This window comes from Mytilus californianus, unplaced genomic scaffold (assembly GCF_021869535.1).
Source record: "Mytilus californianus isolate M0D057914Y unplaced genomic scaffold, xbMytCali1.0.p SCAF_7, whole genome shotgun sequence".
Taxonomy (NCBI): Eukaryota; Metazoa; Mollusca; class Bivalvia; order Mytilida; family Mytilidae; genus Mytilus; species Mytilus californianus.
This window is the reverse complement of record NW_026262723.1, coordinates 47488680-47502460: the sequence shown is the minus strand read 5'-3', so window position 1 is coordinate 47502460 and position 13781 is coordinate 47488680. Positions and strand designations below refer to the sequence as shown.

General features: G+C 33.1%; 1 protein-coding gene across 1 annotated transcript; it reads left to right on the top strand.

Moving 5' to 3' along the window:
* Nucleotides 1–378: 378 nt before the first annotated feature.
* LOC127709144 (Fanconi anemia core complex-associated protein 24-like) lies at nt 379–13415 on the top strand. The gene is made up of 6 exons (XM_052214508.1): nt 379–545; nt 2357–2493; nt 9306–9458; nt 10490–10634; nt 12270–12301; nt 13103–13415. Exons 1-6 carry the CDS (start codon nt 437–439, stop codon nt 13169–13171), a joined length of 645 nt encoding a protein of 214 aa, XP_052070468.1. The 5' UTR covers nt 379–436; the 3' UTR covers nt 13172–13415.
* Nucleotides 13416–13781: the final 366 nt, after the last annotated feature.

Sequence of the window (13781 nt, the reverse complement as noted above, 5' to 3'; positions counted from 1 at the left end):
TTCCCGAGATTAATAACCGACTGCAGCAAACTAACCGATAACTTCATAAATTGCACATCGGTAGACTCTTTCAAACTCTTCAATTTCAAAAACATCAATATTAAACTCAACTATTCACATCAAACTAATTGTACATTTGTATTTCTCATTTTTCCCCTACTTTTAATTTGTAAATATATTAATCTATGTCTTGTTGTAAGTTATCCTCCTGTGACATAATCTTCAATTTGTTGAAGGCGGTCACTATATGGTAGAAGTAAAAGGAGACGAAGTAACTAGAAGATCTGGTACGAGTTTTCTTCGGACCGAGTTAACCATATTCCCGGTCCCAGCATATTATCCTTAATTTCTTTCCCCCTTACTTCTACTCCCCTGATTTTTCCGGGAAACTTGAAAACAACAACAATACAAACAAACATTTTTAATGACAAACTGAATGTCACATTTAACTCAAACTCCAATCAAAACTGGCATAAATGTTCCGATTGGTCATTTGATAGTAAATCCGAAATGGAAAAATTCAGATTTATCAACGACTTTGCAAAGTATGTAATAATTTATTTTTAACAGGTCAGGAATAACCACCAATTGGTGGATTATACCTCAATTGACGTATAATCCACCAATTGACATATATTGGTATAGACCAATTGACGTATAATGCAAGTTTTTTGTTATAAAATGCTAGTGTGAGATAGGAGCATCATTTTGCAGCTTACAACCTATTTTATGACCATTATTGAGTCCTCCGAAAGTTTCAGTTTTGTCAAAGCCTGCTGCATCTCTTGAGAATGCATGTGTACAACAATTCTTTTGTTGAAACATCTACTATTGACCATGATTGACTTTTAATAATGAAAGTCAAGTATTAACAAAGAGCTCCATTCACCTGTGGAGTTGTACTCATAATCACATGACTGCAGACAGTATTGATGTCCATTGACAGGTGATTTAAGTGGTAAATTTGCCAATCAAGAATTGACAAGATAACAATAGAAGAAACTGCAAATACAATTATTGATTAAATGCAATATGTATTGTCACTATACTAAACTAGGAATGTTTGACATGTTTTCATACAATAATATGGTTTTAAGAAAACAATGCTCCATTTTGGTTGAATAATTTGCTATGAAAAACAAAGAATTATACGTCAATTGGTCTATACCATTATATGTCAATTGGTGGATTATACATCAATTGAGGTATAATCCACCAATTGGTGGTTATTCCTGACCTGTTTAAGTAGCTGCGGAACCGTAGCTCCTATGGTCCTTGTGATATTTTTTTATCATGGTCTGCAAATTGTCAAAAAATACCATAAGGACCATAAGAGCTTCGATCACGCAGATAGTATTTAAGCCATACGTTCCAATCAGTTACGCAGTTTAAATCACCAATTGTGCAGATTCTTTTGTCCATGTCAATCAAAACAGTTTGCTACCTTTATTATATGAGGGGATCTTCTCAAACATCTTTCCGAACTTTATTTATTTTGACACCTACACGAACAAAAAAAATGCATAGCTGATATCCAGTTAAGTTTATGTAATATTCGGAAACTTAAAATTCATTTAATGAATATAAACAGTTAGTGATGATGTTGCCTGAAAATTAGGATGAGAACAATATTTTTGTTATTGTTGTTGTGCAGGCATGCGGTAATGCAGCTTTTTACTTTTTCCTTATAGGATTATTGCAATTAAATGATGATTTTAATCAATTTTTGGCATTATAGTTATTTTGATAACTGTAGTAATAGAAACATTTGTAGAAACTTTGAATAGCAAAAATGATCCACAAGCATGACAAGACCAGATCTACAAATAAGTCAACATTGTTGGTCGTCTTTTTATAGAAGTTTAATATTTCCTTTAAATGACCATGATGACAATATTTATCAATTTTGGGTTTTCTTGTCTATTATCTTGAAAACTATAATAGATAGATAGAAACTTTAAAAAGCAAAAATGACGAGCAGGACAAGATCTGCAATATTTCAAGATTCCCGAAATTGTTAATCACTTCTTGATTGGAGTTATTGCCTTTTAATGATGATTTTTACCCATTTTTGCATTTTTTGGGAAAACTTTGGTGAATAAAAAAAATTGTATACAGCAAAAATGATCAGCATGACAAGATCATCAAAAAAATTGTGTAGTCCTGAATTATATTCTAGACTACAATATTGGATAGTGGTGCAAAAATGTATCCTGGTTAGTGACACAAGCTCTTTAGAGCCTCTATTTTTTATTCTTTCGTATTGAAAAAAAAAACAAACTTTTGACATCAAAATATCTAATATGATCTACATATATTTATCAAAGGGTACATTGCATCTCATTACTAATTTCAGGCAGTATTCAAGTTTTGTATGATGACAACTTGGGTATGGTAGATTTTTACCCATCACCAAATACTGGAGTTGTGTACATCACAGAAGCTGAACTTGTCTCAAACAGTTATAGGAGAAGATTGGCAAAGCTAAGAAAGGTAAAAACAAGTAACCTCAACAGTTATAGGGCCATGTGATCTATTGCCATCACTTTGTGTCTGTCGTCTGTAACCTTTTCTTCAAAAAATCTTCTCTGAAACTACTCAATGAATTGAAAAAAATTGTGTCTGCTTTATCTACAGGATGTCTACTTTATATTTGTGATTTTTGTCCAGGTTGATTAACCAATATAGCCACTGTGACTAAAAAATTCCTCTGAAATGTTGATTTCTAGCTCACCTGGTCCAAAGGGCCAAGGGAGCTATTCTCATCACTTGGCATCTATTCATTGTCGTTATTGGTCTTATATGACAATTTTTACAATTTTTTTTAAAAATTTTATACGACCGCAAAAAAATTTTGCGGTCGTATATTGGTATGACGACGGCGTCGTCGTCTTCCAAAGACACATTGGTTTTCGCACTCTAACTTTAGTTTAAGTAAATGGATCTCTATGAAATTTTACCATAAGTTTCAATACCACAAAAGGAAGGTTGGGATTGATTTTGGGGGTTATGGTACTAACAGTTAAGGAATTAGGGGCCAAAAAGGGGCCAAAAATAAGCATTTTTGTAACTTCCAGACATAACTTGTGTGTTAGTGTATGGATCTCTCTGACATTGTACCACAAGGTTCCATATCACAAAGGGAATGCTGGGATTGATTTTGGGGGTAATTACCTCAAAATTTTAGGAATTAGGGCAATGTAGGGGCCAAAAAATGGGCAAAAAACAAGCATTTTTCTAGTTTCATGATAATAACTTGTGTGTAAGAGTATGGATCTTTCTGAAATTGTACTACAAGGTTCCATATCACAAAGGGAAAGCTGGAATTGAGTTTGGGGGTAATTGCCCATAACGTGTAGGAATAAGGGACCTAAAAGGGGCCAAAAATAAGCATTTTTCTAGTTTCCAGACAATAACTTGTGTTCAAGTGTATGGATCTCTCTGAAATTGTACTGCAAGGTACCATACCACAAAGGAAAGGCTGGGATTGATATTGGGGGTAATTGCCTCAAAATTTTAGGAATTAGGGACCAAAAAGGGGAAAAAAACAAGCATTTTTCTAGTTTCAGGACAATAACTTGTGTGTAAGTGTATGGGTCTTCATGAAATTGTAATACAAGGTTCCATATCACAAAGGGAAAGCTGGGTTTGAGTTTGGGGGTAATTGCCCTAAATGTTTAGGAATTTGGGGCCAAAAAGGGGCCTAAAAACAAGCATTTTTCTAGTTTCCAGACAATAACTTGTGTTCAAGTGTATGGATCTCTCTGAAATTGTACTGCAAGGTACCATACCACAAAGGGAAGGCTTGGATTGAGTTTGGGGTTGATGAATCATAAGGGGTTCAAAAAATTTGGGGGAGGGATTTTTTTTCCCTTTTTTTCCTTTTTTTTTCTTTAAAATTTTCCATTTTAAATTGGTTATTTCTGATTTATATATAAAAGCAAATAATAAAGATACGGTTTGAATAGGTAAATTAAAAATGTTTAAGTTCTTAGACCACATTCATTCTGTGTCAGAAACCTATGCTGTGTCAAATATTTAATCACAATCCAAATTCAGTGCTGTATTAAGCATGAATGTTGTGTCCATACTTGCCCCAATTGTTCAGGGTTTCTACCTCTGCGGTTGTATCAAGCTGCGCCCAGCGGAGCATTTTATTGCCTGTTATCTTGAAAACTATTATAGATAGATGGAATTTTTAAATAGCACAAAAGACCAGTAAGACATGATCTTCAAAAAGGTCAACTTGGCCGAAATTGTCACCCCTAAAATGACAATTTTTACAAATTTTTTGTGTTTTTATACGACCAAGTATAATGGTATGATGTCATCGTCGTCTGCATTACCGTCCGAAGACACATTGGTTTCCGGACAATAACTTTAGTTTAAGTGAATGGATCTTTATGAAATTTTTTCAGAAGGTTCAATACCACAAAAGGAAGGTTGGGATTGATTTTGGGGATGATGGTCCCAACCGTTTAGGAATAAGGGGCCCGAATAGGGGCCCAAAACAAGCATTTTTCTAGTTTCCAGACAATAACTTGTGTTCAAGTGTATGGATCTCTCTGAAATTGTACTGCAAGGTACCATACCACAAAGGGAAGGCTTGGATTGAGTTTGGGGTTGATGAATCATAAGGGGGTTCAAAAAATTTGGGGGAGGGATTTTTTTTCCCTTTTTTTCCTTTTTTTTTCTTTAAAATTTTCCATTTTAAATTGGTTATTTCTGATTTATATATAAAAGCAAATAATAAAGATACGGTTTGAATAGGTAAATTGAAAATGTTTAAGTTCTTAGACCACATTCATTCTGTGTCAGAAACCTATGCTGTGTCAAATATTTAATCACAATCCAAATTCAGTGCTGTATCAAGCATGAATGTTGTGTCCATACTTGCCCCAACTGTTCAGGGTTTCTACCTCTGCGGTCGTATCAAGCTGCGCCCAGCGGAGCATTTTATTGCCTGTTATCTTGAAAACTATTATAGATAGATGGAATTTTTAAATAGCACAAAAGATCAGTAAGACATGATCTTCAAAAAGGTCAACTTGGCCGAAATTGTCACCCCTAAAATGACAATTTTTACAAATTTTTTGTGTTTTTATACGACCAAGTATAATGGTATGATGTCATCGTCGTCTGCATTACCGTCCGAAGACACATTGGTTTCCGGACAATAACTTTAGTTTAAGTGAATGGATCTTTATGAAATTTTTTCAGAAGGTTCAATACCACAAAAGGAAGGTTGGGATTGATTTTGGAGATGATGGTCCCAACCGTTTAGGAACTAGGGGCCCGAATAGGGCCCAAAACAAGCATTTTTCTAGTTTCAGGATAATAACTTGTGTATAAGTATTTTGATTGCTCTGAAATTGTACCACAATGATTAATACCACTAGTAGAAGGTTGGGATTCATTTTAGGGGTTATTGGTCTAACAAGGGGCCAAAAACAAGCATTTTTCTAGTTTCCAGACAATAACTTGTTTGTAAGTGTATGGATCTCTCTGACATTGTAACACAAGGTTCCATATAACAAAGGGAAGGCTGGGATTGAGTTTGGGGTTAATTGCCCTAAACATGTAGGAATTAGGGGCCAAAAAAGGGCCAAAAACAAGCATTTTTCTAGTTTCCAGACAATAACTTGTGTGTAAGTGTATGGATCTCTCTGAAATTGTACTACAAGGTTCCATACTACAAAGGAAAGGCTGGGATTGAGTTTTGGGGTTATTGCTCCAAGGGGGGTTTCAAAAAGTTGGGGGGGGGGGGGAATTTTTTTCCCAATTTTTTTTAAGGGATTCATATTTTTTTTTCAAAATTTTTAAAACTTTCGAATTTTTGTAAAGTTTCAAGAAGAAATCTTCAATTGCACAGTATTGCGCAATGGATTTATAAGATCTTTGACCACATTTATTTTGTGTCAGAAACCTATATTATGTCAAAAATTTGATTACAATCCAAATTCAGACAGTATCAAGCTTGAATATTGTGTCCAAATTTGCCCCATCTGTTCAGGGTTCGACCTCTGTGGTCGTATCAGGCTGCGCTCAGCGAAGCATTTTATTAAAAACTATTATAGATAGATTGCAATTTGAAAAGCAAAGATGATCAGCAAGACAAGATCTACTATTGAGTCAGCATGGATGAATTTTTCAGCCAACTCCTTATATGAGTTATTTCCCTTTAATGAAGATTTTTATCACTTTGTTTTGCGTTTTTGCCTGTTATCTTGAAAACTGTTAGAGGTAAATAAAAACTTCATAAAGCAAACATGATCAGCAAGACAAGATCTGCATGATAGATGAAATTGTCAGTTGTCTTCTTATAGGAGTTATTGCCCTTAAATGACAACTATTTTTACCATTTTTGTGTTTTTTCAAAAACTTTAGAAGATAGAGAGAAAATGTAAACAGAAAAATGATTAGCAAAATAAGATCAACTAAAAAGAGATTTAAGTTATGAATTATATTCTAGTCATAAATGCTGGAGATTGGTCATTGTTAAAGATGCCACATTGACTAAGGTGAGTGACACAGGCTCTTTAGAGCCTTGAGTTAATTCTTTTGGTAAGTTCTTGGCTATTTCTTTAAAAACGTTAGTAGAAATCGCAAAAGTGATCAAGATGACATGTTCTAATTACGCTAAAAATTTCAGAAAAATCAGAGTGTGATACAGGCAAGTGAGGTCTCTTAAGATTGCATGTTTACAACAGACAAAAAGAAAACCTTTTCAGCTCTCTTCCCTATATGTTGCCATGTGAGCTATTTCCATCATTTTCATCTGTTGTGGCCCACTGTCATCTTCCAACGTCATAGATTAAAAAAAATAGATGAATTATAATCTTTATTTAAAATAGATAACTACATTGGTCACAACTGATCTTCCTAAGGGTGATAAAAAAATACAAATTAAAAAAGTAATAAGAATTAATAGAATGATTCATTCATATATGTAGTGTAAGATATCTTATTTATTGTTCATTGCAGTTTAAGTTATTGGCTTTTGATAATTAGAGCATGGGTGCAGTTCCACTAAAGAATGTGTCGCTTTACGATGGAAGATGACCTCTGACCTTGACCTTCTTCAGAACTGTTTACATCCCCACCCTAAACCAAATATATTCTGAACTGCCATGACAAGACCTTTTAAGTGCACTATAGATTTAGTATGTGGTGAGTTTTGGGGGGTCATACACCACCCGCCTCATATCATCAATTGTTTAACATATAGAAAACAGTGACGATTCCCCCCTCCCATTAATCAAGTAGATAATTTTTTTTGCCATGACAGTACCTAAATTTGGGCCTTGGTGGTTGAGTGGTCTAAGTAGTCAAACTACTGTATCACTAGCCTGTCAACACTGAGGTTGTGAGTTGGAATCCCACACTTGGCAGGTGTGCTAGACTCCAATCTTCATTGACTAGGATTGTCAGTTTTCCTACCACGGTGGTTTCCCCCAGCTTCCCCCACCAATAAAAACAACTGACTGCCACGAAATAGCACAATAGTGCTGAAAGTGGCGTTAAACACCAATCAATCAATTAGTACCTAAATTTGTTTGTAAGGCTGTTCCTTTACAGGAGTGACTTTTAAACATGACGGGGAGAAATTACTTTAGTTCACTAAAACAGTTCCACCGAGTTTTTGTTTCATTTGAATACCCCATTTATTACCACAGAAAAGAATTTCATCACTTTAGACAAAACTATAACATTTTTATTTAGTGCTATTCATTGTTTGAACATATTTCATATTCTTCAATGTCAAAGCCTTCCTGGATTTTACAAGTGACGTATACTGTCATCTCTATTAAAACGTCACATCTTTCATACTACACTTGGCTTTAATCCATCAAAATGCATCATTAGTTCTCACCATGGATAATAAAATAGTAGCAAAATTAAAACTTTATGCATTTGTTGGTCTTTTAGAGATATGTGATATTTGTGAGAAAACTGAAGGCAAGGTAGAGTGGAGCCTTAGATCCTATTGAAAGGTCACATTAAAATGTTACAGTTGATTGGAAATAAAAAAAGGGCATTGTGGCATAGCATCATTATTTAATACATGACTGGAATCATTGAATGTATTAATAAATTAATGCATTTGATTATAATTTATTTGAAAATCATGTCAGTTATAATAAATATTTCAAGTACCCGAAAATAATTGCTCTAATTTGTTATTTCAAATTAAAATTTACTTTTTGATTATCCTTATTTGCAAACACATCACCTATTCAGATTTTTATCTAATTTATCATCCTAAATCAATTCTATTTCACATAGTGAAGAGATTGGGCAGGATTGGACCAGGTTACAGCTGACATTCAATTACAAACAGTTGAATTCAATATTTTGTTTTATAACAGACATGAAGACACATTAATATGACAGGGGAGATAACAAAAACTAATTATCAGTATATCTTTTGTTTTATATTATAGGCTAACAACAAACATTTTTGTCCCCCGCATAACGCATTGCGGGGGACATAGAAATACCTCCGTCCGTCTGTGTGTCCGTCCATCCGGTCTTGTTAGCGCTCTCGCAGCTACAATTTGTGCCAAATTTTTATAAAATTTATACTATAGGTTAATATCAGCAATATCTTGGACAAATTCTATTATGGTGGAGGATCGACTTTTTTTTAAAGAGTTATGCCCTTTGGAAATATTAAATTTATGGAAAATGGCCTCGTTAGCGCTCTCACAGGTACAATTCTTGCCAGATTTTCATAAAACTTATACTATAGGTTAATATCAGCAATATCTCAGACAAGTTATATAATGGTGGACGATCGACTTCTTTTTAAAGAGTTATGCCCCTTGGAAATATTCAATTTATGGAAAATGGCCTCGTAAGCACTTTCATGGGTTCAATTCCTGCCAGATTTTTATAAAACTTATACTATAGGTTAATATCAGCAGTATCTCTGTCAAGTTCTAGAACGATCGACTTTTTTTAAAAGAGTTATACCCCTTGGAAATATAAAATATGTGCAATGCTGGGGACATTGGAACTCTGTTTTTTTATACCTATTGTTGTAATAGAGAGAGGAACATGTATCAGTAGTGGTAAACATTTAAGACATCTATCATTCATATATAAAAAAAAACCCAAACAAACACCAGCGAATCGATATACTACAGCTACTAAAACAAAATCTGTTGTGATAGGAGAGGAGAGAGAATAACTAGTAGTTTGTGTATAAATATAAAAACAAGATAGCTTGTAATTGGAGAGAAAACTTCAACCAGTTGTCAGTATTTGCTAGTAGTTAGACCTTTTTATTTGTACTATTTCAGGCCAATAAGATACCTATTGTTGTGATCGGAGAAAGAACTGGAACTAGCAGTCAGTATTTTTGTCCCCTTCAGAAGTTCTGTGTCATGGAACTTGGATTTTCATTGATCCCAGTCCCTTCACAGAAGGAGGCAGGAACATTTTTAGCTCAAATGGTTAGTATAATACCAGAATAGTGTTAATTTCTGCCAACATGAAAGTGTTCCTGTTTACATGAATTTTTTATGCTATAGTTTCAACTTTTACCTGTTATCATATTTAAAAGATTTTGTTCCAAATTATCTCAGACACTGAAAATATTTGGTATTGGGTTTTCTCCCTATCAAGTTTAAATGAATTGGTCCTGGGACACAGTTATCATCCTTTTATTTTAGTTGTCTACAAATAGAGTCCCTAGTGTGGACAGTGTATAACTTGCAAATTTTTTTCATATACCCTCCAAATTTATTCCTTTATATTTTATGCAAAAAAATAGTAAGTAGGGGGATGAAATTACATGTAAAAAAAATTTGGGACATGAATTTTTAGGTAAATTAGTGATTTTGTCCAGTTTGAAAAGGTCAAAAATTAGTATGTCTGAAGCTGTCAAACTGAATTACAGACCCCCTTAACATAAAATTGTCCATATTTTAAGTTAGAGCCGATAGACTTTTCTATAATTTTGATATAATTTGTCCCAAAAGTAGTACACTACATTGTCAAAATCCTTTTTGGATAGAGCAGGTGCGATATTTTTAATTTGTGTTTTTTGTCTTAAAGAAATGCACTCCAAAATAACGGTGTTCTCAGTCCAATTGTAACATAAGTTTTTCATTACAATTGTTTGAAAGAACAAACATAGTTTATTAAGTTTAAGTTAAATTGATGTCTTTTATGAAATATATTTTTTTTTTTTATTGCTACACAATATGAATGAAAGCTACTATTGTTGAAAATTTGCTCCTTTTAAGTAATATCCTGGACCAATAAATGCATAACATGTATGTTTACTTTTATAAATTGTTTCTTGGATGGAGAGTTGTCTCATTGGCACTCATACCACATCTTCCTATATCTATGATAATATTTTCACTGGTAGTAAGTATGAACTAAATAATTTTGCACTGTTATAACATTTAAAATGTTTGAAAAATTTTGTTGAATTAAAAGTTTTCAAATGAGAACTTGTGTGTTTTGGATGTTTCAGGTCCATGTTGAAGGACACAAGGAGGCCAACCCATTTACCAGAAAGAAGAGATCAGCACCTTTAGATCAGGCTTTGTTAGCTTCTGTTAAATCTATACCTAAACTAGGAGAAGTCAAATCTAGAATGTTATTGGAAAAGTTTGGAAGTAAGTGTTAGAATATAGTATACTTAAATTACCGGTAATAGATTTTAATGATATTAAAAGACATCTACAAAATCAGAGACATGTGAATTTTATTATTTTGTTTATTTAGAAATTAACATATTAAAATAATAAAGTACATGTTAAAGGAAATAATTAAATGGCTTTTGTCAAGTGTATTTAATTTTATTTAGATTTTCATGGACTAAATTTAGTGAGTTTTAAATGATTTTGGTTTCTTTCAGTTGTGTTGAAATGCGTTGTTTTTTCTAATTCGTCTATTTAAAAAAAAGTGGATTGGGGGGATGGGCTGTAGAAGTTTGAATGTTTTGTAAATTTTTAGGCATACTTTACCTTTTCTTATATCGCCTTAGTAGCCAGCTCATCTTGAATGTGGGTGGTCCTTGGTCTGATCAAACCAAAGAGTTGGAAATTGGTATTTGCTGCTTATCTGCTTAGGAGTTCTGCAAAAGTTGTTGACTGGGAGTCAAAATATTGTATCCAGGTAAAGTGACATGTCTTCTTGCTGACCTAATTAACCCTGTGAATTAGCACTTAAAATTTTGACCTGCTCTGTCCATTTAGGATAGAGTTTATATTCATATCAAATAAAGGTAACATGATCTCATCCTGAATATGCATGTAATATTTGTATCTGGATGTGGAACAGTCAACCATCCCTCTATTTCATAAGTGAAAATTTCCTAAAACCTTAACTAAATTCTTTCATAGATACAAAGATTTGGTTTGGAAGATTGCATGTATCTCACTATCTGTACAAACTGTGAATTTGTTAAATAGAGCTCTTTAATTAGGCAGGAAGACTTTAGAAATGAATATGCCGAGCTTGTAAGAATGTAAAATAAATAACCATACCCAAGACAGGGTGAAAATGAATTTTATTCTGCAACACAAAATGTAGCCATTTACAGGAAATTGTGTACAAAATCTAAAGTAATTAAATAAATTACCTTGCCTAAAAACAGTTGAAATTGTATATTTTGTTTGTGAATCCTCCTGTCCCACTAGAAGATCAAATGGTTGTCTGTCTACTTATATTTTGAATGCACAGGGTCATCCACCATTTTATGACAGTTGTTTTTTTGGTTAATACCAATTTGATGAGTCTAGCCTTTTCCAACTGATTTTTACAGTTTTTTCTTATGCTGTACTGTTTCACCACAAGGTTGTGGAGAGGGTTTGACACTCACAAACAGTTTAACCCCGCCACATTCTTTATGTGCCTATCCCAAGCCAGGAGCATGTATCCAGTGATTGTCATTGGTTGCTATCTGTCATATTTGTTTTCCATTTATTGTTTAAGCATAAAGAAGGCAGTTGAGTTTGGAATTCTATACTGTATGGATTTTGCTAATTGTTGAAAGTCGTTTGGTGAATGCAGTTATTCACATCTTGTCCTTTTGGGCATTTGTGGATAGTTTTTTCATCTCTTTATTTTCAACATGACAAAACTCTTTTTTTAATCTTTTTTATCTTGACAACAAGGTCCAAATAACATGAAAGAAAACTTGGACCACTGTCTAGGAGAGTATCCAGTCTTGCACTTGAAGGATTCCCACATCCTACTTAGTCATTAATGCATTATATGGTTGTTCATTCTTAATATCTCATTTTCAGGTCTCCATGCTATAAGTAAAGCATCTATTCAGGTGAGTACATTTTCTCTAAAATCGTTGAAAAAATCGAAGATTAAAGAAATGTTTTAACTTAGTATTGAAATACTGTGGATTCATTATAATTTGTGGAATACCAATTTGGTGGATCTCATGGGTATAGATAAACCAAGAATTTAAAGGTTCAATGAGGTTCAAATTTTCTATAGGCCTGTGTGCAGACTTTTGCAAAACCATGAAAATCAAATATCTTTTAAAATACAAATTTTCCTCCATCCACAAAAATTGGTATCCACGAAAATACATGAATCCACAGTAGGATAGTTGTTCCAAATATTGTTACTTATGTTCCAGTTATAAAACCAAAGTGGTAACCATTGTAAAAAAAAATTTTTTAGTGTCAAGAGATATTTTCCTAGCATTGTTAATTTGGTGTTGATAAGGCTACAAGTATGGACACCAGTAGAGAACATACTAGGATTACATTAGACCCAAAATGGATTAAAATTGTAAGAACCTCTAAATCAATTAGAGCAAATATACTAAGTGCCAATAGAAAAGCACCATAAAATGTTTTTAACAAAAAAAACCTTGAAAATGTATGCATCTGATGGTACCTTAGTACCATTAAGAACAACACTGCACAAATGAACAAATGTTAAATAATGGATATTACATTAAACCAAGTTTGAATGTAGCAAGTGTCATAATTTGACAGAATGTATATATGAATAATAAAGTTGACGTTCACAGGGAGCATGCTCCATCAAACAAGAATTCAAGAAATGATGCATTGAAAAATTGACATATTTACAATATTTGTTAAACTTCTTTCAGGAATTGACAACTGTTGTTGGAAAAGCTAGTGCTGAACATATAAGGACTTTTCTAGGTAATCCATCCTAAATGTCACATTTTGCTGCCTAGCAAGAGCTTGTTCAGAAAATATTTATCCAGATCAATGAAGAGCACAAGTACACAACAGTAATTATTGTTACAAATACCAGAGACTGAATACATAGGCAGTGTGGAAAGTTCTAAAGAGCTTTGAAGTAAAAGTAAACATTAAAAAGAACTTACAGTGAATGTTTGATAATAAGAATGCTTTAAAATGTTAACATTATCAAAAATAAAAATTTGATTTTACAAAGTTTAAAGTTTATTTGCAAAGAAAGGATGTACATTGTTCGTGGAGTGGAGAAAACCTTAAGATGTCCTCTGTATCTACATTTTACAGTTTACATGTGGTTTCTTTGTTTTAATAATAAGAATTGATTATGCAATACTAAACTATTGAATTCAATGTTTTTACACAATGTTAAATTTTTGAAAATGAGCTTCTTAAGGTGAATAGGTGGAAAAAGTAAAATCCACCTGAATTGTTGTGTAGGTTCATAAGTTAATATGATAATGAGGTTTGGTGTTAACCATGAACATACCAATTTTTTGGGTATAAGTGAAAAAACAAATTTAAATGCTCAATAAGGTACAAATTTTCTATAGGCTGCTATGCCAA